The following is a 27,841-nucleotide window of genomic DNA, read 5'->3' on the forward strand; positions in this document are numbered from 1 at the left end:
TTTCTGGCCATTTTGAGCGTTTAAATGACCCCACAAATGTGATGCTCCAGAAACTCAATCTGCTCAAAGGAAGGTCAGTTTTGTAGCTTCTGTAACGAGCTAAACTGTTTTCAGATGTGTGAACATGATTGCACAAGGGTTTTCTAATCATCAATTAGCCTTCTGAGCCAATGAGCAAACACATTGTACCATTAGAACACTGGAGTGATAGTTGCTGGAAATGGGCCTCTATACACCTATGTAGATATTGCACCAAAAACCAGACATTTGCAGCTAGAATAGTCATTTAGTGGTCAATTGTACGGAATATGTACTTCACTGTGCAACCTACTAATAAAAGTCTCAATCAATCAATTTACCACATTAGCAATGTATAGAGTGTATTTCTTTAAAGTTAAGACTAGTTTAAAGTTATCTTCATTGAAAAGTACAGTGCTTTTCCTTCAAAAATAAGGACATTTCAATGTGACCCCAAACTTTTGAACGGTAGTGTATGTCTTTATGATCCAAGGTAAGGAAAAGTAAAAAAACAACAAAATTAGTCTGAGCATTCCAAAAATAAGCTCATCAAAAATCTCACTGTAGCTGTCCTCATCAAAAATGGAACGATCAAAAAATGAGCTCGACAAGAGTGCAATTGTAACTGTCCAAAAAATGGAACAATCGACATTACCTGAACTGTTCAAGGTCTTCAAGTTCTCTTACCAGTATCACTTTTGCTTGCTCCGGCGTAGATCCATTCAGCTGAATGAAAACCTTGCCGTTTCTTGTCCATGTGGCTCCGATCTTTTTGTTTTTCTTCAGGATCCATGCTTCCCGTGCTATATCCGATATTTTCTTGGTCAGATGCTCGTTGATATACACCGCAGATCCCTTCAACTTTCTTCCTCGTCTCAGAAGTTCCGTTTTGTGTCTCCGGTTTACAAAGCGCACAAGGGCTGCAGGCTTTGCTTTGTCTCTGCGTGGCAGCGTATGGCACGCTGAGATGTTGTTTGCATCCATGTGTTTGTCTTTTCCTTTAAAAAAGAGCAAGACTCGGTCCTCCAGAGTTTGCAGATCCTCTGTCTCTGCGTCCTCTCCAACATTCCTGCCCGCCGCAGAAGCTCGGGCATATGAGCGCGGTCTGATGTTTAGTTCCGCGATGATGACATCTTCCATCCTTGTGTACTGCTCCAAGTTTTCAACTCTCCTTTCAAGATCAGTTATTGTCTTGTCTTTTTGTCGAATTATTTATTTGAGTTTCCTCACTTCGTCTACAAGCTCTGTTAGCTTGCTTAGCTTTTGGGAGAAGCTAGCCAGGTGCCTTGACATGAAGTTTAGCGACTTGTGTATTTCCTCTATGTCATTCTCCATCTGTGCGCTCTTCTTTGGAGGATGTCAGATTCAAACACTGATGACATCTATTAAACAAGACAAGAAGCAAGGAATTAAACAGAGACAGAATTCAGTTTAGCTCAATTGAGGAGAAACGCGTAGACACTGTACCCTTGCACAGTGTCGTCCCACGCTCTGATGAAAGATTGTATGCCTCCTCTTTTATTTGGACTTTCCCTGATTACATGGCAGCAGCTGTTTCTAAAGGGACGAGGGTCGTAAACAGCCGCCGCCTTTGATTACAAAACAGTTCAAAGAAAAGGTCGGTTCAAAGAAAAGGTCGTAAACAGCCATTGCCCTCGGTCACAAAACAGTTCAAAGAAAAGGTGCCTGGAGGGAGGTCAGGCCCTGCCTCCTCTCCGCTTTGTAGATCTCAGGTCAAGACAAAATCTTCCTGTGGATTACAATATATCAAAGAAACCGACACCTTCATGTCGCTTCCCATCCTACACAGTGGAGTTTTACACTGGTAAGATCAAAGACAGCTTTTGTCTGCTCGCCGGGAACTCATTGAAACACAAAGTTTTGTGATACAATTATTCTGACAGAGGAGGCATGACAAAAAGTGTGTCGATGCTTCCCACGCCTTTCTTTTGTATTTTGACAGAGTAGATTAGATAATAGTTACTTGATGTTGTCGCAACTTATGGGAGCGCCGCCATGGATGTGAAGGAAGAAGACAAAGAAAAGCAAAAGATTGTAGTCCAGGAAACCAATGAAGAAGGTCAGAGTGTAGAGGCTGCACCAGGTGACACACCAAAACAAAATGCCATTCATTCATTTTCAAATCTTCATTTGTCGTTATTTATACTTTCTGAATAAATGATGTGATAATGTAATCAGTCAAATATGTAACTTAAAACATTTGTATGCACATACAAAACGTAACACCTTTAGTATATCAGTATGTTGAATTCAATTGTGGACTGGATTAAGCAAAGAAATCAAACAATGTACTAGAGTTGTATGGTATGCCGGTATTGGTATAGTACTGCGATACTAATGAATCATATCCGGTACTATACCGCCTCTAAAAAGTACCGGTCACCGGTTTATTGTGGTACCCTTTATTTAGAAAAGTATCAAAAAGTACCGAAAAACATCGAAATACATTTTGGTACCGGTACCAAAATAATTTGTATCGGGACAACACTACAATGTACTAATATGATCCAATTCAAGAAACTCTTCAAACGTAAAGTGTTTACAAAGTACAAAGAAGAAGAACCATGATAAACATTCAGAATTTATTCCATCCATCCATTCATTTTATAGATAATCCTTATTTATCTCACCATATGAAATATAACTTACTTCACTGATTATTATTTATTTTTAATGTTATAACTTATGGAGTGCATCGTGCAGTGCTCCACGCCAAGACCAAAAAAACAATCTGAAGTTGTCTTTATTTTTTAGTTTTAATGCACAGATTTTCCTCCATGCGGCCCCTGAGCCAAAAATAAGTTTGACACCCATGACTTAGACACGTTTGGGTCCCCGGGAGCTTTAACCTTCACCAACATTGAGGGAAGGTGTTACAAAAATACATTGCATTGGTTGTGAAATTGAAAAATACCAAAGTGGCCCCCGAAAGCTTTAGTTTTTCAGTGTGTGGCCCTCAGTGGAAAACGTTTAGACACGCCTGTTAAATATCTTTGTGAGAAACAGTGTTGGTGTTTTACAGAAATGAGCTATTTTCCCCCATATAAAATGAATTGACCAAAAACATGAAATGTACAAAAATATAATCTTATGATTCAAAATAAATCAATTAGAGGTTAAACTACAGTCCCAAGTGGTGCTTGAATCCTAATCCTTGGTCTCAGTAAGACATTTTGACCTCACAAATGGACAAAAATTCTCCACAGTCATGCTTCAAGATCTCGTGGAAAGTTTTCCGGGACAAAAGGAAGAGTTCTCTAGTGTCCCAACGCATTAGCAAGTCCAAGATGGGAGTTACTTTCCTTTGTGCCTTAAGCCTTAAATCTTATTGCATCTAGTTTCTACCCCAAAACTGTTTGTGGCGTGCACGGAAATAAGGGAGAAAAAAAACTCCAAGAGTGGGTTAGCTGTGATGTGTGTGTGTGTGTGTGTGTGTGTGTGTGTGTGTGTGTGTGTGTGTGTGTGTGTGTGTGTGTGTGTGTGTGTGTGTGTGTGTGTGTGTGTGTGTGTGTGTGTGTGTGTGTGTGTGTGTGTGTGTGTGTGTGTGTGTGTGTGTGTGTGTGTGTGTGTGTGTGTGTGTGTGTGTGTGTGTGTGTGTGTGTGTGTGTGTGTGTGTGTGTGTGTGTGTGTGTGGAGAGAACAATAAGAGAGAGGAGCGCCAAGCCTGTTAGCCAGCCGCAGTCTGGCCCACCATGGGGCCAATAGCAAGTGTGTTCATCCACACGGGGACATCTTTTTGTCTCCCAGCGTTTGTCCACTGTGTGTGTGTGTGTGTGTGTGTGTGTGTGTGTGTGTTCTTGTATTTCTACCCTTCTTGAGACATCAACAAGAAAAAGTACCGTTGAACAAGTTAGGACATAAATCATGGTCCCAATACAGAAAAACCATTGCATCTAATAGAGAATGTCTCGTTTGCACCCCTAGTGGTGAAATCTATCAAAATTAGGGTGGGGATTTAAGAGGGATTTTTCAAATTTAAAAAAAAGTGCTCCCCCTCTGGTCAACATATGAAATAACAAGTGTATGTAAAATATTGAAGTGCTCCCCCTCTGGTCAACATATGTAATAAGTGTGTGTAAGAAATTTAAATGCGCTCCCTTTGGCCAAAATGTATTTAAAAAATAAAATAAATATGTATATAGAGACATACTGTAATAGCTTGAAGTAAATAATGAAGATTAAAAACCAATTACAAACCAAACATTTAAAAAATTAAAAATTAACTAAAAGCAATCTTTTTCTCACAATGTCTCACTTTTTTTCTTATACAATTGGGAATAATTTCTCATATTCTTTCTGTTTCTGTAATATTGCAGTATTTTCTCGTAAAATTATTACTTTTTTTAATGTACAATTATTACTTTTTAATGCAAAATGGTGACATTTGTCATATAAAATTGTGACAATTATCACAATATTGCCAATTTTTTTGTTCTTGTAAAATAGTGACATTTTTTGAGTAAAATTATGACTTTGGTCATTATTTTGCCAAGTAAAATTACGATTATTGTTATAATATTGCCAAAATTTAAAACTTTTTCTTATGAAATTGTGACTTTTGTCGAGTAAAATTACGACTCTTTTCATAAAATTGCCAACATTTTAAGCTTTTATTGTAAAATTGCGACTGTCATCGAGTAAACTTCCAACTTTTATCATAATATTGCACAAATGTTCAGTTTTTCTTGTAAAATTTGGACTTGTGTTGAGTAAAATGACTACTTTTATTATAATACTGCCAAAATTCAAAGTTTTTCTTGTGAAATTTTGACTTTTTTCTTGTGAAATTCCAACTAATTTTTCACAACAACTTTTTTTATGTTTGCATAGTATGTGTATATTATTAATGTTGTTTATACAAATCTTTATATATCTAGAAAGGGTAGTCCTAAAGAGGTAGGCAAGAAGGTCTCAAGAAGGTAACAAATACAAGAATGTGCGTGCGTGCGTGCAGGTGTGTGTGCGTGTGTGTGTGTGTAGGAGACTTAGGCGTGTTGAAGCGTCCTCACGCTGAGCTGCAAGAAGATGAGAAGGACTCATTGCCATGCCACTAGGAGACTCTTTGAAGGGCTCAGTCATACTGTAGCTTTCAATGCTTCTTTTTCAGGACTAAATCCCCGCAAATCTCAGACACAATGTTTCTTTTCTGGGGAAATCCTCTTCCAATGCACTATATTGATAAACGTTTGTTATCTTTCCAACCATGTGGACGTCTTCCAGGGATTTCTGCACAGGCCAAACCCATTGTTTACCTTGTACCTTGAGAAGGGAGTCATCTACTGTTTCACTACATTGGCTTGAACATTCTGGGAAATTTTTTGTCAAAATTACAAAAAATTGCAGCTCAAAGACATTTTACAGAGAATACCTCTGCCATTTGCAGGGGTTATGTTCCAATTGACAATTTAAAGTGTAGGAAGTAAATCAGTGAAGATGTCAAACAACAATTAGGTGGGGTCATACGTGGGTGGAGTAGAGAAACAACAGGAGGATGTTTACTTTAGAGCAGTACTTCTCAAATGACTTCAAACTCCGTTTTGAAAAGCTGTGCACTAAAAAAAACTTACGCATTGTTGCCAATAATCCTAGTTTCCTCATTTTGATTAAAAAAAAGAATAATCTGCAGGAAATTGTTTTATGAATTTTTATTTGGTAAATTTAAAGGCCTACTGAAATGAGATTTTCTTATTTAAACGGGGATAGCAGATCCATTCTATGTGTCATACTTGATCATTTTGCGATATTGCCATATTTTTGCTGAAAGGATTTAGTAGAGAACATCGACGATAAAGTTCGCAACTTTTGGTCGCTGATAAAAAAAGCCTTGCCTGTACCGGAAGTAGCGTGACGTCACAGGTTGTGGAGCTCCTCACATCTGCACATTGTTTACAATCATGGCCACAAGCAGCGAGAGCGATTCGGACCGAGAAAGCGCCGATTTCCCCATTAATTTGAGCGAGGATGAAAGATTTGTGGATGAGGAAAGTGAGAGTAAAGGATTAGAGGGCAGTGGAAGCGATTCAGATAGGGAAGGTGCTGTGAGAGGCGGGTGGGACCTGATATTCAGCTGGGAATGACTAAAACAGTAAATAAACACAAGACATATATATACTCTATTAGCCACAACACAACCGGGCTTATATTTAATATGCCACAAATGAATCCCGCATAACAAACACCTCCCCTCTCCCGTCCATATAACCCGCCAATACAAATCAAACACCCGCACAACACACTCAATCCCACAGCCCAAAGTACCGTTCACCTCCGCAAAGTTCATACAGCACATATATTTCCCCAAAGTTACGTACGTGACATGCACATAGCGGCACGCACGTACGGGCAAGCGATCAAATGTTTGGAAGCCGCAGCTGCATACTCACGGTACCGCGTATCCAAGTCAAAGTCCTCCTGGTAAGAGTCTCTGTTTTCCCAGTTCTCCACAGGCCAATGGTAAAGCGTGTCTGTCATCGTTCGGGAATGTAAACAATGAAACACCGGCTACGATGTAGCCGCTACGTGTTTGTGTTGCTGCAGCCGGCCGCTAATACACCGCTTCCCACCTACAGCTTTCTTCTTTGCTATCTCCATTGTTCATTAAACAAATTGCAAAAGATTCACCAACACAGATGTCCAGAATACTGTGGAATTTTGCGATGAAAACAGAAGACTTAATAGCTGGCCACAATGGTGTCCCAAATGTCCGCTACAATCCGTGACGTCACGCGCAAATGTCGTCATACCAAGACGTTTTCAGCAAGATATTTCGCGGGAAATTTAAAATTGCACTTTACTAATCTAACCCGGCCGTATTGGCATGTGTTGCAATGTTAAGATTTCATCATTGATATATATACTATCAGACTGCGTGGTAGTAGTGGCTTTCCGTAGGCCTTTAAAGTGTTTTACATATTTTCCTCCCGAGTTAATGTTGCTGATAAAACTAAATGTATTTCCTTTATACAGTCAATTTATTAGTAAATATTTTTTTTAATTTCAGGCAAATTGATGCACTTTAAGTTTATGTTAGAAAAAAACACAATGTTAATACAGTTATTAATATGTTGTAAGTTGAGTTATATTTATTTCTTTATTTTTGTTTCGTTAATGTTAAAATGGGTACAATGTTATGCAGAGGTGTACTTATAACCCTTTTATAGACAAATGATACTATTTAGAGTCACCTCACTGTGTGAGTGGTGAGCAAAAAAAAAATTTCTGCTGAGCGGGAGCGAAACAGAAAATAATTGAGACTCAAAAGTAGTCATTTAGATAGTTTACTTGAGAGTAAGTATTCAGTGAAACAACTAAAGTACGGAGTAACTGGAAGTACATTGTAACTTAACATTTTTTTTAACTTGCAATATTTTTGTAGCTATATTTTAAATTGTGCGTGATAGAGAGAGAGACGCTACTACACCATGCACTACATAATATGCTCATTTTACAGTCACTTATGACATTTTGTTAGGGCTAATGTTAGCATTTGCGTGGCTAAAACATTTAAAAAAAAACCATCTCCAACTTACCCCAACATGTTTTCTCTAGTTGGAAGTGGAATTCTTGCAGGCTGAAATGTGAACTTTTCTTACTGACTTTTTCCGCCTTTGTAAGTAGACATTGAAGAGCTCTGCTGCTTCGTATGACATCATGTCACTTTGGGTCCTGGTTAGCGCCTTGCATGGCAACTCCCTCCATCAGTGTGTGAATGTGTGTGTGAATGGATGAATGTGGAAATAGTGTCAAAGCGCTTTGAGTACCTTGAAGGTAGAAAAGTATAACCCATTACCATTTGCTGGAACAATTCTTTTTAACAAGTCCGACGTATGTGTTTTTGCAAGCAATAATCAATACATTATAAATAAATATAATGATGATATACAGTAAGGCCAAAAGTTTGGACACACCTTCTCATTTCAATGCATATTCTTTATTTTCATGACTATCTACATTGTAGATTGTCACTGAAGGCATCAAAACTATGACACCTGTGAAGTGAAAACCCTTTCAGGTGACTACTTCTTTAACTTCATCGAGTGCCAAGAGTGTGCAAAACAGTAATCAGAGCAAAGGGTGGCTATTTTGAAGAAACTACAATATAAAACATGATTTCAGTTATTTCACCTTTTTTTGTGAAGTACATAACTCCACATGTGTTCATTCATCGTTGTGATGCCTTCAGTGACAATCTACAATGTAAATAGTCATGAAAATAAAGAAAACCTATTGAATGAGGAGAAGGTGCGTCCAAACTTTTGGCCTGTACTGTAAATAAATGTAGCAATTGAAATTGAAACTCAATGTAACAGAGTAAAATTATTGGGGGGTGGGGCGTTTCCACAAAAATATTCAAGTAAAAGTCAAACTTAGGTTGTTTATAAAATTACTCTGATTAGTAATTGACCAGTTCAGTGGCCTTGTGGTTAGAGTGTCCGCCCTGAGACTGGGAGATTGTGAGTTCAAACCCCGGCCGAGTCATACCAAAGACTACAAAAAAATGGGACCCATTACCTCCCTGCTTGGCACTCAGCATCAAGGGTTGGAATTGGGGGTTAAATCACCAAATGATTCCCGGGCGTGGCCAGCGCTGCTAGTGTGTGTGTGTGTGTGACAATCTTTGGGACTTTAACCTTAGTACAATTTATCCAAAATGTTACTTACCGTATTTTTCGGACTATAAGTCGCAGTTTGTTTCATAGTTTGGCCGGGGGTGCGACTTATACTCAGGAGCGACGTATGTGTGAAATTATTAACACATTACTGTAAAATATCCAAATAATATTATTTAGCTCATTCACGTAAGAGACTAGACGTATAAGATTTCATCGGATTTAGCGATTAGGAGTGACAGATTGTTTGGTAAACGTATAGCATGTTCTATATGTTATAGTTATTTGAATGACTCTTACCATAATATGTTACGTTAACATACCAGGCACGTTCTCAGTTGGTTATTTATGCCTCATATAACGTACACTTATTCAGCCTGTTGTTCACTATTCTTTATTTATTTTAAATTGCCTTTCAAATGTCTATTCTTGGTGTTGGGTTTTATCAAATACATTTCCCCAAAAAATGCGACTTATACTCCAGTGCGACTTATATGTTTTTTTCCTTCTTTATTATGCATTTTCGGCAGGTGCGACTTATACTCCGGAGCGACTTATACTCCGAAAAATACGGTAATTAAATTTAATGCCGTTTTGTTTTAACAGTAATGTCTACTTGAGCCTGTTTTTTAAGCACCAAACTTAATTAACTTATAAATTGTCCTCGCATCTATGGAGGTCGTTTTCATGATGAAATGAAGGGCTTCGCTACACATCTTAAAATACAGCCCGGAGCTCTGCCAAGCATCCGACAGTCCGCTACAGACGTTGTAAGTTTGATCAACCTAGAATGATGTTATGTTCGCACTGTAGCTCTCATAGCAATGTTGCTAACGTGCGTGTCCTCCCCTGTTGTTGTTGTCCATTGTTAGCTTCAGCCTTAGCGCCTTCGGTCTCTTGTCTCTGCTTCCGGTCTTTACAGAAAAAGTCCACTTGACTCAGTACTTATCGACTTAGTGGTGTAGTGTACTTAAGCGGTGTGACCCACTCTTTAATTAATTTCTGATCCCCCGCTCATGTCCGTCCTCACGCCGTCCCCCGCGTCCTTGTGGAGATGAAAGTGTCTGGCCGCGAGTCATCATCTCGCTGTCATATGCGGATCGACGGCACGCGTGTTGACTCTACGTGTTCACACATATAGATGGTGTTGACACAACCTTGATGAGGCCATGCGGGGTCAGAGTGGAATCTTTTTTTTTTTTTATCTACTCAGGAACAGTGTAGTTCATCATATGGCAATCTTTCGATACATACTTTAAAGTAGAGATGTCCGATAATGGCTTTTTTTCCGATTTCCGATATTGTCCAACTCTTAATTACCGATTCCGATATCAACCGATACCGATATATACAGTCGTGGAATTAACACATTATTATGCCTAATTTTATTGTGATGCCCCGCTGGATGCATTAAACAATGTAACAAGGTTTTCCAAAATAAATCAACTCAAGTTATGGAAAAAAATGCCAACATGGCACTGCCATATTTATTATTGAAGTCATAAAGTGCTTTTTTTTTTAACATGCCTCAAAACAGCAGCTTGGAACATGCTCTCCCTGAGAGAGCATGAGGAGGTTGAGGTGGGCGGGGTTGGGGGGGTAGCGGGGGGTGTATATTGTAGCGTCCCGGAAGAGTTAGTGCTGCAAGGGGTTCTGGGTATTTGTTCTGTTGTGTTTATGTTGTGTTACGGTGTGGAATGTTCTCCCGAAATGTGTTTGTCATTCTTGTTTGGTGTGGGTTCACAGTGTGGCGCATATTTGTAACAGTGTTTAAGTTGTTTATACGGCCACCACCTGTGTGTGTGAAAAGCCGTAGATATTATGTGACAGGGCCGGCACGCAAAGGCAGTGCCTTTAAGGTTTATTGGCGTTCTGTACTTCTCCGTACGTCCGTGTACACAGTGGCGTTTTAAAAAGTCAGAAATGTTACTTTTTGAAAACGATACCGATAATTTCCGATATTACATTTTAAAGCATTTATCGGCCGATAATATCGGCAGTCCGATGTTATCGGACATCGCTACTTTAAAGATTTCAAAAACAAACCAATGTGGTTTGAGATATGCTCAACTAGCTACTTACACTTGGAAGCAAACTTTTCACCCAAATTTTAAAAAATATTAAGAACTTTTTTCTTATTTTCATAAAATTTGTAATCATAATATATAATTGTTTTTATAAATATATTTTTTATCACATAAGACAGGGGTGTCAAACTCATTTTCATTGAGGGCCACATCGCAGTAATGGCTGCTTTCAGAGGGCCGCTTTAAAAAAAAAAATTATATTTTGCTTGCGGGTAATAACCTGTGATTAATCATGATTAATCGAAATGCACACGTTTTTGATTATTAGATTTTGTTATGTATAACTTGCTTTATAATCATAAAGAAAGGTGACAAGCAGATATCTAACTATTAGTTTTTATCTCACAAAAATAGTTTTGTAGTACAGTATATATAATATAATTGACATGATCAGATAATGTTTAAAATATGCATTTTTTCTGTCAAACTTGAAAGAACAAATGCATTTAGTAAAACAAAAAATATTTTATTGAAACCCATTTTTTCCAGGCTTTCGCAGGCCACATAAAATGATGTGGCGGGCCAGAACTGGCTCCCAGGCCTTGAGTTTGACACTTGTAACATAAGTGGTCGATAAAATTATACAATACATTTTTTATTAATTTTCTTTAACCAAGTATGAGAATTAGAACTTTATTTTTGTTGGTTTTATTTTTTTCTGACTCAGTGTTTCTTATCATACTTCATCCAACCATTTTAATTTTGATCGTGTTTTTTACTTTTGCTTACAAACAATATTTTAACGTGTTTTTTTGTTTTGTTTATTGCTGTTAATGCTTTCCTTTAGTGTTACACACTTTGGTGTACAGCCTTTTGTTTTCAATTGTGTGAGAGCCTTCTAACAGTCACAAGGTGTTTACATCATTAGTATTATTTTCGTAATTTGGGTATTTATTAATTATTTGTTGGTGTTATCATCACTAAGCATTTTCATATGTACAGTATATGCCGATATATGTGTATGTAGTATGTAACTAACAAAAAAACCTTGTTTATTACTATAATATATTATTGTTAATAATATGTTATGATAGGATCAGTAGGTTAATCACTGTTATAGATGATATTGACAAGTAAGCTAGGTGGTTAATTTATGAATAAGGAGTAGGAGTAAATACGTTTCACTTCTTCCCACTCTTTTTGCATTTGAAAAACCTAATCATTATGTATTGTTTTATTTTTTTATGTGTTTTCAATTATTTGATTATATATCTGTACTTTTATGTATTGTTATTATGTACTGTATATTTTTCTGAAACTACTACTACCACTACCAAAAGGGTTTTATAAATAAAGTTGGTATGGTGTAGAACTAATATTATTTATTAATAACTTTATTAAATAATTTATGTTGGCCCTTTTGAATCGCTCAAAAGTGTGACGACTGCGCCGCATAGCAGCGGTATGCAGGACATTAGGAGACAGCGTGTAGGTAGAAGGTGTTTAACATAAGACATTTTTTTAAACTTCTAGTGCAGCTGGGAGTGGACCGGAAGCATAGGGAAAACTGTGCAATTACAAAACCGCCTTTAAGGTACAATCAACAGGATGCTAGCAGTTAGCAAACAGTTTTTATAAGTAAAGCAATGTTCCAGCAGCAACAGCTGAACCTAAATAGACCTGAAAACTAAACGAGAACAGGTGCGCTGGCAAGCAAAGTAAAGGTGCTGCAAAGGCGAGTAACAGTAAGTGAAAACTAGAAAATAAGAGCGCTGGACAGCAACTAAACATAAGAAGAACCGCCACAAATATAAAGGTAAGTACCGTATTTTCCGGACTATAAGGCGCACTTAAAATACTTTTTTTTTTCTCAAAACTTGACAGTGTGCCTTATAACCCGGTGCACCTAATGTAAGTAATAAGTTTGGTTGAGCTTACCCACCCCGAAGCAATTTTATTTGGTACATGGTGTAATGATAAGTGTGACCAGTAGATGGCAGTCAAACATAAGAGATAAATGTGGGCTGCACCGTTTGATGTGCTTCAACATAGGAGTATAATTATGGTGTGTGTATAAGGTAAGACATATTATCTGGCGTTTTGTTTCGCAATATTATGCAAAATCAACTTTTCTGTATTTGGGATCTGTATAAATCCTGAAAAAATGCGAGAGTCCGCCTTTATAGTCCGTGGCGACACCGTAGTCGTTAACTTTCTTCTTCTTCTCTACTTGTTATGTGACATTCATCCTCCGCTGTTGCCATTTCTAATATAAAGTAGTGTAAAGTTCTTACTTACATCTGTCAGTAAACTCGCCATGAAAGTGCTAAAACATACCGGTGTAGTGAGTTGACGTTATTCACCCAAGGAACTTTAGTTATTCGAGAGTTCCGGTCGGACGGTTTTTCACGGGACACATTTCCAGTGTTGTTGTCTCCGGATGAGAAGATGCCGCTCCATTATTGATTTAAGTAAAGTCTGAATGTCACTAAAACAGTTAGCTCCATCATTTGACATTTCTTCCACTCCCGTCCTTGCACGCTACGCCGCTACAACAAAGATGACGGGGAGAAGACGCTGCCGAAGGTGAGCCACGTAATTAAGACCGCCCACAAAACGGCGCATCCGGAAGCAACTGTCAGAAAGCGGCTTGAAGATGATCTGTAAAACATAATCTATGCAACATTTTGACCAAAGAACCACCATTACATGTTATGTAGACCACAAGGAAGTGTTTTACATTTAGAAAAAAATAATAATAATATGACTCCTTTAATTCGCCCTATAATCCAGTGCGCCCTATATAGGAAAAAAAAAAAATAGACCATTCATTGGCAGTGCGCCTTATAATTCGGTGCACCCTATGGTCCAGAAAATACGGTAATGTAAAATTAAAAGGAAGATAACACTGTTAACATGCGCTGAAATAAAATAAAACATTTTGAGAACACTCAAGAAAAATGACCTGCAGGCTGAAAATGTCTCATAGGGCACATTTCGGAGGCCCCTTTAGAGTGTATTTTTGTGTCCTTGACTGTCTCTCAGTGCTGCTTTCTCTAAATGTTTGTCCATTTGAGTTAAGTAAAAGATTTCTTGAACTTGTTCTTCCACATCAAACTCATCCAAGCATCAAGAGATGAATAATTAAGATGGAGTGACGACCAAGTCCACGTCAGTCTGTCCATGTTTGCATCTGATGCTAACTAACAGTGTCCTCTACAGGGGCAGGGCCAAAAGGGACGGTGCCAGACGGCGGGCCCAATGCGGACGAGGCATCCTCCAGCGACTGCCTGCCGTGTCAGCCCGGCTGCGCCTTCTGCAAGGACGACACGCCGTGCGTAGCGCGTGAGGACGGCGCCCTGCGCTTAGCCGTGCTCTCCTTCCAGTGCCTGTGCATGCTGGTGGTCTTCATAAGCATGGTGCTTGTCTACCACTTCCGCAGGAACAAGGTACGCGTTCCTCCAACCGGAGTTAGTCACACGTTTGATTCCCCCTCACGGTGAATACATGTAGGCGGTCACAATGAAGCTTTGAAATAATATCAAACAGCATCAGCACCTTGGACAGCGACCAGCGTGAGCGCGCGCTGATCGTGTGTGGGTGTAGTTCTTTGTAAAAAGGAAACCGTTTTTATCTCAATAATAGGCCCTCTCGTGATTCACACTTCCAGGTATACACGCCACACGCCTCGCCACTTAACCTCAAGGCGCTGAGGAAGTCATTGTTGCTTCTTTTAGATTTCACTTTGATCACTACAACATCTAGCTCATATTCCTTCATATTCATTTCTACACAACGTTGGTAATGTTTGTCTTTTTTTAATTTTTTTATTTGTTTTGCTTGTTTTCGTAATTTAGTGCCGTAAATGTTATGTTTACCAGAGGGAGTTGACGGCACAGACACAAGGGGGCAGTAAAGCTCTATGATTTATTATATATATATGCAATATATATATAATAATCAAACAATACTAACAAATAACTATAGAGTGGAGTGTGTGACAAAATCCTAGAGTGTGTGTGTGAGGCTATGTGTGTGGTTAGCTGTAGTGTGTGTTACCAAGTGTTGTGTTGAGTGAGAGGAGGGACAAAACAGGAAGGCAGTCCGTGGTCATGCGAGAGGTCGAGATCCAAGGGAGGCAGTCCAGAATCCAGAGGGGAACAACAGGGGATCGCAACAGGGAAACTCAGGAACGAACTGCAGGAGGACAACACGGACATCAGACACGGAGGGGAAACGCAAAGAGAGAGAGAGAGAGCATAAAGCTGGAGTCGGCTAACAGTACACCATAGAGGATTAAGTTCCCGCGAGGATCCTAGGGTCCACTGGTCCTTATACCGCTCGCCCTCATCAGTCCCAGGTGTGCAGATTGCTGATCGCCCACGGAGGTACTGGCAGACTCAGCTGCCAGGGAAAAGCGGGTTCGAGCCCGTGCCGTGACTGTAAAGACGCCAAAGAAACACAAATACGATCATTATTAAATACGATCAGACCCGCTCAGTGGCCTAGTGGTTAGAGTGTACGCCCTGAGATTGGTGGGTCATGAGTTCAAACCCCGGCCGAGTCATACCAAAAATGGGACCCATTACCTCCCTGCTTGGTACTCAGCATCAAGGGTTGGAAATGGGGGTTAAATCATCAAAAAGGATTCCCGAGCGTGGCTACTGCTACTGCTCACTGCTCCCCTCACCTCCCAGGGGGTGAGGGTGATGGGTCAAATGCAGAGGATAATCTCACCACACCTAATGTGTGTGTGACAATCATTGGTACTTTAACATTATTATTAGGGATCTGCCAACCGATCGTCCACCAATCTGTATCAGACGATTTTCGTGAAAAGGTATGTGGAAAAATGCAGATCACAAACACTGATCCCCTCTGACTGACACTGAATTCATTTTTAGTCCCCCGGCTGATTAGTGGCTAGCAGCTAATTATGTGTCTTCATAAACAGAGTGGAGCTGTTCCTCTAAGCTAATAATAATCATCGCCGTTACAGAAAATAAACTGCATTTCTTAGTATCATTATCAAATCGTTACCACTGGAGGACGAGGCTAAACATGTTACACAGAGAGAGCAAGCCAGGAGCAGGCATGCTAATAGCTAAGCTAACCTAGTTTGAAACAACACCAAGAAACAAGTGCTTAGTAAAGTTTAAGAAGTGTGGATGGAAGCACGTTAGAGCAGAAAGTAAGCAGATGTTGACAGGACATGAATAAGTACATCAATAATAGTTAAAGAGAAGATAATACAAAATAAACTGTTGGTGTGTCAGCATTGTCACAGTCCGTTACACGACACGTAAGAGGAGGGTCGGATCGAGCCATAAATTGGTGGTGTCAATTCCAAGGGTAGTATCAATATATGGTCGATGCTAGAGGGATATTTTTTATTTTATCAACAATATTTTTTTGTTCATGTTTTCAAACTCAGGGAATAATTCTCTGGACACTGCAGGACATTGAGAGCAAAACTAAAGCATTTGAAAAAGTAGTTAATGGTAATTTTTGCTTTTGTTTCGTTATTGTGTACTAGTGACTTTGTTTTGATTTGTATTTAATAAAGGAGAATAAGTTTAAATATTGTCTTGATATTGTTGCACTGTCAATAGCACTCACCATAAATACATTGAAACATTTACAGTTAGTACATGTGATCGGAATTGGTATTGGTATGTGCCAATATCACTCCTGGATGATCAGAATCGGTAGCATAGAACCTTGATCGGAACATCCCTAAACTATGAAATATGCTAAATGCCAAAAGTTAGTTTTTGTTCCCGTTACTCGCGATTGTAGGTAAAATATTTTTATTTATGCATTCATACGCACTTATATCACGCAAAACTGGTTAAAACATGAATTTCGTCCATAAAAAAAGTCTAATTTTACTTGACCTCCCTTTATAGTGTATATATGAATCCCGAATAAAATTATAAATAAAGAATAATACCTATATAATACATGCATTACATAATAATATTACAATGCAATAATATATTTCGTGATAGGTTGATTGGCAACGCTAAATTGGCCCCAGTGTGTGAATGTGAGTGTGAATGTTGTCTGTCTATCTGTGTTGGCCCTGCGATGAGGTGGCGACTTGTCCAGGGTGTACCCCACCTTCCGCCCGAATGCAGCTGAGATAGGCTCCAGCACCCCTCGCGACACGGAAAAGGGACAATCGGTAAAAAGTGGATGGATGGATGGATGTATAATATTATTAGAATCATATATTAAATAATTAAGTTCCTACTATTTGTAGTGTTTTGAGGAAGAGTCTCCATTTGTCCTTCACCAAATTGTGCTTTGAAGTTTGCGGCTTCAACCTATTGCAGATTTTTTCTAAGCATATTCTATGTATTTGTGTCTTAAATTAAGCATTTTAAGCATGTAAATGGCCAAATTAACTAAAAATGATCACTACCAATGTGGTGGTAGTGGCCACTGATAGGCTTTTTTTTGTGGCTTGATGTAGGGCTTCAGGTTGGTGCTTCATTTTGATACTTTATAAGTATTTTATTATATATAGAGGGAGCTATAGCTATTCTAGCGCTTTTATTTATTTATTTCACTGTGCTGATGAGCTATGTCTCCTTTTATTATACTGGTTGTCCACACATTCTTTAATTTTTTTAATGACTTTATTTACCTATGATACTGTACTGAGTCTTTGATTTATTTTGTACAATTTTCCATTTTGTTCTATTTGTGCACTTTCATTTTTGAAGTTTTTCTTGATTTATTATATCAATTCATTGACCACAGCTGTGACTATTTAAGTGCATCACTTCCTGTTAGAAAATTGCACACTGACGAAGACCTTGTCGAAACCGGTCTGTGTTTGGTAGCGCCTGGGCAGTTTATATTAAAATTATAAAAAGGACACGAGTGTTGCTGGCCTTGCTTTTTCTTTAAGTACACTTTTTGCCGTGCACCTCTTTATTTTTCTTTTATTACGTTTTTTGGAAAGTGCGTGTTTTTCCTGGATTTTGAGCCTACAGTCCTACCTTTACAAGTATGGGTGGTGTTTCATGTCTCGAGGGCTCTCATAATGCTAAAAACTGTATTTAGAATGTTTTATTATGCTCTAGCTTTGAAAGCGCTTGATTTAAAATCACTAATTGAGTAAGTTAATTTACTCTCGTCAGGCCTGGAACCAAATAACTACGATAAATGAGGGTTTACTGCATACCTAAATAGGTGTGCCCAAGGCTCGACCCGGGCGAACAGCCTTTTTTTCATTATTAATGATGTATCATTAGTTATTAGTAGGAATGTCCGATAATATCGGACTGCCGATATTATCCGCCGATAAATGCTTTAAAATGTAATATCGGAAATTATCGGTATCGGTTTCAAAAAGTAAAATTTATGACTTTTTAAAACGCCGCTGTTTACACGGACGTAGGGAGAAGTACAGAGCGCCAATAAACCTTAAAGGCACTGCCTTTGCGTGCCGGCCCAGTCACATAATATCTACGGCTTTTCACACACACAAGTGAATGCAACACATACTTGGTCAACACCCATACAGGTCACACTGACGGTGTCCATATAAACAACTTTAACACTGTTACAAATATGCGCCACACTGTGAAACCACACCAAACAAGAATTACAAACACATTTCGGGAGAACATCCGCACCGTAACACAACATAAACACAACACAATAAATACCCAGAACCCCTTGCAGCACTAACTCTTCCGGGACGCTACAATATACAACCCCGCCCACCTCAACCTCCTCATGCTCTCTCAGGGAGAGCATGTCCCAAATTCCAAGCTGCTGTTTTGAGGCATGTTAAAAAAAAATAATGCACTTTGTGACTTCAATTATAAATATGGCAGTGCATTTTTTTCCATAACTTGAGTTGATTTATTTTGGAAAACCTTGTTACATTGTTTAATGCATCCAGCGGGGCATCACAACAAAATTAGGCATAATTATATATAATGATATAATGATATTGGAATCGGTAATTAAGAGGTGGACAATATCGGATATCGGCAAAAAAGCCATTATCGGACATCTCTAATTATTAGTACACCAAGTTGCTTGTCACACAAATCTAAAATCAAATAGCTTAGCATATTTTGACCTACTCTTAATTGTTTGCAGCACATTTAGTGTACAATCCGTATCAAAGTGGAAAAAGTTTGGCCATTCTTGAAACCTGTGCATGTTTACGATACACGAATTTGATTGCTTGTAGTAATTGTGATGCATTTGTGTTCACGTGCAGAGTATCAGAGCGTCGGGCCTCGTCCTGCTGGAGGCCATCTTGTGCGGCGCTCTTCTTCTCTACTTCCCGGTAAGTGTCTTTTTACCTTCCGTTTTTGATGACATCAGTGTGGGCCACCATCCACTTAGTAAGCAATATACTGTACCGGGAAAACAACAATGGGGTATATGACCCCGCATCCCAAAGCAGCAGAGGTGTGTATAAAAGTGGCGCGTGTGCACCGGCCAATTGTTTACCTTGTCAGTACAAAACGCTCTCTATAAATCACGCCGCTCAGTCGGGAACCTGCTTTTTGACAGCTGCATGGAGCTGGGATAAGCAGGCCTTTCGCCGCCGAGGTGTGTAAGTGTGTGTGTGTGTGTGTGTGTGTGTTGTGTTTGTTGGCGGCCGCCTGCAAACGGCACACTGAGTTGGCTGAAGCCGCCAGCAGCCTGTCTGAAGGCGACCATCTGTTGAGAAGGTGCTCGTGCTGCTTTCCAAACGTGGCGTAGTTACTTTTAGTATGCTCTCTATCTGCATGGTTTGATCATCGCACCGATCGCTTATATGTAGGAGCCTTATTCCATCGACCAATCAGAAGCAGCCACGGCTCACTAACAATCAATAGAGACATAAAAATGGCCGATTGTGAGCTGAGATTAAACAGTAGCACATGTATCGCATTGCATGGCGTACTTTGAAAACAAGTTGCATAAACTGCACACAACATCAATGTTCTTATTCAAGGGTGTCCAAACTTGACTTGGGGGCCGAAAGCGGACTGCATGTATCCATCCATCCATCCATCCATCCATCCGTCCATCTTCTTCCGCTTACCCGAGGTCGGGTCGCGGGGGCAGCAGCCTAAGCAGGGAAGCCCAGACTTCCCTCTCCCCAGCCACTTCGTCCAGCTCCTCCCGGGTGATCCCGAGGCGTTCCCAGGCCAGCCGGGAGACATAGTCTTCCCAACGTGTCCTGGGTCTTCTCCGTGGCCTCCTACCAGTCGGACATGCCCTAAACACCTCCCTAGGGAGGCGTTCGGGTGGCATCCTGACCAGATGCCCGAACCACCTCATCTGGCTCCTCTCGATGTGGAGGAGCAGCGGCTTTACTTTGAGCTCCCCCCGGATAGCAGAGCTTCTCACCCTATCTCTAAGGGAGAGCCCCGCCACCCGGTGGAGGAAACTCATTTCGGCCGCCTGTACCCGTGATCTTGTCCTTTCGGTCATAACCCAAAGCTCATGACCATAGGTGAGGATGGTAACATAGATCGACCGGTAAATTGAGAGCTTTGCCTTCCGGCTCAGCTCCTTCTTCACCACAACGGATCGATACAGCGTCCACATTACTGAAGACGCCGCACCGATCCGCCTTTCGATCTCACGATCCACTCTTCCCTCACTCGTGGACAAGACTCCGAGGTACTTGAACTCCTCCACTTGGGGCAGGGTCTCCTCCCCAACCCGGAGATGGCACTCCACCCTTTTCCGGGCGAGAACCATGGACTCAGACTTGGAGGTGCTGATTCTCATCCCAGTTGCTTCACACTCGGCTGAGAACCGATGCAAAAAGCAGAGACCTAATCCTGCAGCCACCAAACGGATCCCCTCAACGCCTTGACTGCGCCTAGAAATTCTGTCCATAAAAGTTATGAACAGAATCGGTGACAAAGGGCAGCCTTGGAAGAGTCCAACCCCCACTGGGAACGACTTACTGCCGGCAATGCGGACCAAGCTCTGACACTGATCGTACAGGAAGCGGACCGCCACAATCAGACAGTCCGATACCCCATACTCTCTGAGCACTCCCCACAGGACTTCCCGAGGGACACGGTCGAATGCCTTCTCCAAGTCCACAAAACACATGTAGACTGGTTGGGCAAACTCCCATGCACCCTCAAGGACCCTGCGGAGAGTATAGAGCTGGTCCACAGTTCCACGACCAGGACGAAAACCACACTCTTCCTCATTTCATGTAAAGTAACAATATTTGTATACACTCTGGCTGTGAATCTTTGGGCACCATAAAATTCTATTCGATTCGATTTTTGGGAGTAGCGATTCGATTCAGAATCGATTCTTGATTCAAAACTATTCTCGATGCATAATCAATAGTTTTTAATAACATTGGGTGCCAGTTCTCTGATTAAATACATTCCTCCATAAAATAAGTGCACAGCTATAAAACTGTACACCCTGAACACCCCCATGCCCTGAAAAGACAGTTTGAAATAAGAAATCATGATTTTACTCAACAAAACAGCAAAAATAAGTGGAGTGAAGTGAATTATATTTAAATAGCACTTTTTCTCTAGTGACTCAAAGCGCTTTACATAGTGAAACCCAATCTCTAATTTACATTTAAACCAGTGTGGGTGGCACTGGGAGCAGGTGGGTAAAGTGTCTTGCCCAAGGACACAACGGCAGTTACTAGAATGGCGGAAGCTGGTATCGAACCTGGAACCCTCAAGTTGCTGGCCCGGCCACTCTACCAACCGAGCTATACCGCCCATCCATTTAAAAAATAATTAAATAATTATGTTCATAAATACATCGCCTTTGCTTCAAGAATAGATATTGGAGATTGCCTCTCACACCGGCAGCCTTGGTTCGCACGGAGCAGGTGGAAAAAACGAAGCAATCGAGAGGGAGAGTACACAATCGCTACACCAAGCAGAGCTGTCTGTGATTGACAGCCAGGACACCAATCGTTAAAATTGGGGACCCCTGGTTGGCTGGGGGGCCCATAGGTGGATTAAGGGGGCACTGCCTATTTCCCCACATACACCCCGTAGATAATGTAAAACTATGATTTTCATCTCATAATTGTATGTTTTTGTCGCCCTGGTCCAACTGATATGTTTACTTTTATGAGCAAAACATTTTTTTTTTAATAATCGCAATTTCCAGACTTCCCTGCTCTCCTCTTCCATAGACACCGTAGCCTGTGGTTCCTCATGCTCTTTCAGCATGTCCTAAAGTGTCTTGAGAAAAACATCAGTAAAAGAGGACGCAAAATTGAAAACTGGCGGCTTACTTTTGTTTTCTCTCGTTTGCTTTTCTTTCTCAGTTTTTCCATAGGTTCTGACTCAGTCTTTCTCCCCTCGAGGGTGCTGCTGATTTTCAGGATCACATTTTGTTTGAGTCTTTTAATTTTTGTTCCCACCAAAACCTGTTTGTTTGAATTCAGAATCATTAAAATGTTCGCTGCAAATTTCACTCCCCTTTCTTGGTTCGTCCCATTTAGACTCACTATGAGCGTGGAGGTCCATACTTTCCTCATCTTGCCATCATTTGGAAATGTATGCATGCTGACCATTTCTTCTGTTGAATTGCTACAACCTGCAACAATGCATCTCACAGACATATTTCATAATTTCTCTAAATTCTGCATGAAAATTCAGGATGAAGGCGCTACCAAAACACAAACTATGCAATATGAAACTGACGTCAGCTGGCTGATGTAGGCCCCGCCCACATTTTGTAGATAAAAGTGGGCGTTCCAAAATGTGCTGAAACTTGTGAGAAAACAAGCCTGAAATCACTACTGTGGAGGTCTTGCACCTCCGGGTTCTTCGGACCACCGATTACCGACATGCCAGGCTCTTCCAGGTTGACAACACTGTTTTATTTTACAATAAAAGTGCAAAGTCTTTCGGGGTGCTTTTCAGCAGTTGTCTTTTCTCTCAATCGAGCACCTGAATGGTTTCTCTCCAGAGTGTCGTCTGTCTTGCTCTCACTCTCGCTCTCGTTCGTGCTCGTGCTTCACCAACCGCCATCAACAACTTCCCTTCTCCTTCCCGACTGCTGCCTTTAACAGAGCGACAGGTGAAATTTAAAAAATATATATATATTTTTTTTTTTTTTTAATTAAATCAACATAAAAAGTACAATATATACATTATATATCAATATAGATCAATACAGTCTGCAGGGATACAGTCCGTAAGCACACATGATTGTATTTCTTTATGAAAAAATAAATAAATAAAAGAATTGAAGCAGTTTAATGTTGCACTTTATATGTAGAAAGGTTTTGTTAAGAAACCAATTCTGAGCCTTATCTTATTTAGTTTTGTTTAGTTTTTATTCTATATATGTTGACCACATTAACCCTGGCAATGGACCCTGTGTGTATATGTATGTTATTGTTATACTTAGCATTCATGACTGCCTGCTGTTGCACTGATCAGCCTAGTGGTGGCTCACATCCATCACACACAGAGCTATTTCTATTTTTGGGCAGAATTATTATAGCATTCCCAATGTTAAAAGGATAAAGCCATTGTTTACAAATTTGGTAAATAAATAACCAGAAAATGTATATTTTGTTGTTTTCTTACTGTACCGAAAATGAACCGAACCGTGACCTCTAAACCGAGGTACGTACCGAACCGAGATTTTTGTGTACAGTTACACCCTTATTCCAGACTGGCCCGCAATGTTCGGCTGCCATGCTTTACTGCAAACAAGTTTGCACCGTGCACGCGCTTCACCATATAATGATTCCCGAGCGCGGCCACAGCTGCAGCTCACTGCTCCCCTCACATCCCAGGGGGTGGAACAAGGGGATGGGTCAAATGTAGAGAGTAATTTCGCCACACCTAGTGTGACTATCTTTACTTTAACTTTTTAACTTTATATGGTTTCAGCCAATGAGGGGGCTCCTTTGTGGGCTCTGCTCACCCCTCCTTTCTCTAAAACCTGTGATTGGATCCGGAGGGGAGGACAGATTGTTTTGTCTTCAGGGGTTTTATTTACTGAAATATTTAATTATAAGGCACAGACAACACGCAGACGCACGATTTTTTTCAGAAATGATTGCTGTTACGATATACTGTATTATGCTAATATGTATTTTTTTTTCTGTAGTTCAAAAATACAACTCAGGTAAAACAGAGAGTGACCAGATATTAACAGTAAATGAAAAAGTAGATTAGTAGTACATCCATCCATTTTCAACTGCTTGTCCCTTCTAATTTTGACAAAATAATACAAATGGAAATGACACAATATGTTAATGCATATGTCAGCAGCCAAATTAGGAGCCTTTGTAACCAGTTCCATTCCTTACTGCTAAAAGAGAAGTCGTTTATTATGTTCTCTATGTTATTTAAGACCAAAATTGTTCTTTGATTGAAATAAGAAACTATGGTTGTACGGTATACCGGTATTAGTATAGTACCGCGATACTAATGAATCATAATCGGTACTATACCGCCTCTAAAAAGTACCGGTCCGCCACCCCCCTCCCCCGCGCCCCCGTCGTTGTCACGTCGTGTCATTGCTGGTTTACGAGCAGACGAGCATGTTCGGCAACGCACAATCACGGAGTACTTACAAGCAGACACAGTGTGTAGACAGAAAAGGGAGAACAGACAATAAAACTAACAATAAAGGTGAAGTTATAACACTGAAACACCCACCGGAAGAGGTGCTTTAAGACATGGCTAGCTAGCTAGCGGCTAAAGTCCAGCCCCAGTCGACAGTGTTTTAGCTGCTTCTAAATCACTAATCCTCGCCTCCATGGCGACAAATAAAGTATGTTTCTTACAAGTATCATCCCTGCAGGACGAGGAATAGCTAAACATGCTTCACTACACACCGCAACTCACCGGCGTCAAAATTTAAACAAACGCCATTGGTGGATCTACACCTAACATCCACTGTAATGATACCAAGTACAGACACGTATCTAGTCGATACTACTATGATTACATCAATATTTTTTGGCGTCTTATTTCGTTTTTTAAAATTTATATTATGTTTATAAACTCAGGAAATATGTCCCTGGACACATGAGGACTTTGAATATGACCAATATATGATCCTGTAACGACTTGGTATCGGATTGATACCCAAATTTGTGGTATCATCCAAAACTAATGTAAAGTATCAAACAACAGAAGAATAAGTGATTATTACATTTTAACAGAAGTGTAGATAGAACATGTTAAAAGAGAAAGTGAGCAGATATTAACAGTAAATGAACAAGTAGATTAATAATTAATTTTCTACCACTTGTTCTTAATAATGTTGACACAATAATAAAATGGAAAAATGCAATATATGTCAGCAGCTAAATTACGAGCCTTCGTTTGCTTACTTACTACTAAAAGACAAGTTGTCTTGTATGTTCACTATTTTATTTAAGGACAAACTAGCAATAAAAAAACATATGTTTAATGTACCGTAAGATTTGTTGTTAAAATAAAGCCAATAATGCCATTTTCGAGGTCCCCTTTATTTAGAAAAGTACCGAAAAGTATCGAAATAATTTTGGTACGGTACCAAAATATTGGTATCGGGACAACACTACAAGAAACATAAGTTTAATGTATCATACAATTTTTCTGGTAAAATAAAGCATAAAACATTTTGGTATTGAGACAACCCTACCTGCTAGTAAGAGAGCTAGTAAGAGTTGATTGTGATCGTAAGGCGTCGTTTGGCGAACTTGCCCACCACCACATTGTTTTTCCAAATAACGCCCTCACATCATTGATTTACACGATTCCGCCATTACATCCGCCTCTGTGGCGCTCAGGGCGCTGGCTAATTGCAATCTCGTCGCCATCGTGGAGGCGCTGTATGCTTGGCCAAGCGATGCGGCCTAAATGTAATTAAAGGCAGGCAGATTTAGAGGCGGCTAATCAATGCAACTTGCTGCCACAAGGTGCTGGCGTAATAACGTTTGAAATCTGCGGCTCGTGAAAGCGAGCTCGCCGGTGAAGTTATTGGCTGGCGAGTGTATATTAAAAAAAAAAAAAAGAAAAAGTGGCGGGGGAGGGGGAGGTGATGTTCCGGTGTGTAAAGCTGGCGCAGCGATGCTAAAAATAGATGCTTGCAAAATGGTTGTTACAAAGGCCTTTTGTCAATTGAGCCGTGGCTGTCGCACATAAAACGGGTGGTGGCTACCTCCTGGTGAACAAGGTAACAATGCAGCACCACGCACAGATTGATCTCCACCCTGAAGCGCTTCCACGTCGCTCCCGTGACTCCCACGTGAGTGGAGGCTGCCATGTTGAGACGCATCACTCCCAGCCTAAATATAGAAGCTGAAATATTCCGCCGCCGCTGCTTCTATTTTCAATAATTCCGCTCTTATTAAAACAGCTGGAGACACATTTCATCCTGCTCCCGTGGCATGCTGCTTTATGGAGAACTGCCTTTTTCTTTTTCTTTTTTCTTTCCTCACCAGATTGTGTCTCATCCAATAACTTGACCTCATACCCCACCCCCTCCACCTTCTCCCCCTCCTCCTGAAGATGGAGATGTGGGGATAAAGCTATTTCTGAGCGAGGGAGGTGTGCGGGAACAATCACTGGGGACTGAAATGTGATCCCTGCTTTAGTTGATCTTGTTTATGATTGGAGAGGGGCTCAGTTTGTTTGTTTTTTTGCAATGCATGCTTGTTTTGTTTGCATGTGTGTGCTGAATGGAAGGTGTTGCATAGTGCTGCCACCTGGGCTCCACTCCTCTAAAGACAACCTTACAGTACCATTATGTATAGCAAACAGCGCCAGCTATGTATAAATACTTTTTTAATGCTCAGGGCATTCGTGCTAGTATATTTTTCATTCCATTTGGTTGATATTACAGGGATATACTGTATGTCAATGGGGTCATGCATGTAAGCACTTAATTAAGACCTTACTACTTTAAAATACAAAACCCAAAACCAGTGAAGATGGCACGTTGTGTAAATCGTAAATAAAAACAGAATACAATGATTTGCAAATCCTTTTCAACTAGATATGTCCGATAATGGCTTTTTTGCAGATATTCCAATATTGTCCAAGTCTTAATTACCGATTCCGATATCAACCGATACCGATGTATACAGTCGTGGATTTAACACATTATTATGCCTAATTTTGTTGTGATGCCCCGCTGGATGCATTAAACAATGTAACAAGGTTTTCCAAAATAAATCAACTCAAGTTATGGAAAAAACTGCCAACATGGCACTGCCATATTTATTATTAAAGTCACAAAGTGCTTTTTTTTTTTTTTAACATGCCTCAAAACAGCAGCTTGGAATTTGGGACATGCTCTCCCTGAGAGAGCATGAGGAGGTTGAGGTGGGGGGGTAGGGAGTATCGGGGGTGTATATTGTAGCGTCCCGGAAGAGTTAGTGCTGCAAGGGGTTCTGGGTATTTGTTCTGTTGTGTTTATGTTGTGTTACGGTGCGGATGTTCTCCCGAAATGTGTTTGTTATTCTTGTTTGGTGTGGGTTCACAGTGTGGCGCATATTTGTAACAGTGTTAAAGTTGTTTATACGGCCACCCTCAGTGTGACCTGTATGGCTGTTGACCAAGTATGCTTTGCATTCACTTGTGTGTGTGTGTAAAGCCACTGTGACTGGGCCGGCACGCAAAGGCAGTGCCTTTAAGGGTTATTGGCGCTCTGTACTCAGCTGCGTTTTTAAAAAAATATACATTTTACTTTTTGAAACCCGAGAGCCATAAATTTGAAACAGATACCAATAATTTCCGATATTACATTTTAAAGCATTTATCAGCCGATAATATCTGCAGTCCGATATTATCGGACATCCCTATTTTCAACCTATATTCAATTGAATAGACTGCGAAGACAAGATACTTAACGTTTGAACCGGTAAACTTTATTTTTTGCAAAAATTACCTCATTTGGAATTTGATGCCTGCAACATGTTTCAAAAAAGCTGGCACGGGTGGCAAAAAAGACCGAGAATATTGAGGAATGATCATCAAACACTTATTTGGAACATCCCACAGGTGAACAGGCTAATTGGGAACAGGTGGGTGCCATGATTGGGTATAAAAGCAGCTTTCATGAAATGTTAAGTCATTCACAAACAAGGATGGGGTGAGGGTAACCACTTTGTGAACAAATGCGTGAGCAAATTGTCGAACAGTTTAAGAACAACATTTCTCAACGAGTTATTGCAAAGAA

General features: G+C 40.2%; 1 protein-coding gene across 4 annotated transcripts in view; it reads left to right on the forward strand.

Moving 5' to 3' along the window:
• Positions 1-27,841, forward strand: part of gpr158a (G protein-coupled receptor 158a) — a 188,240-nt gene that overhangs the window by 119,572 nt on the left and 40,827 nt on the right. For all 4 annotated transcript variants that reach the window (XM_062020954.1, XM_062020958.1, XM_062020956.1 and 1 more), the window contains exons 7-8: positions 13,898-14,124; positions 18,924-18,992. In XM_062020954.1, the coding sequence (XP_061876938.1) occupies positions 13,898-14,124; positions 18,924-18,992 (296 nt within the window). The remainder of the gene's footprint in view (positions 1-13,897; positions 14,125-18,923; positions 18,993-27,841) is intronic.

Source organism: Entelurus aequoreus, linkage group LG15 (assembly GCF_033978785.1).
Source record: "Entelurus aequoreus isolate RoL-2023_Sb linkage group LG15, RoL_Eaeq_v1.1, whole genome shotgun sequence".
Lineage (NCBI taxonomy): Eukaryota > Metazoa > Chordata > Actinopteri > Syngnathiformes > Syngnathidae > Entelurus > Entelurus aequoreus.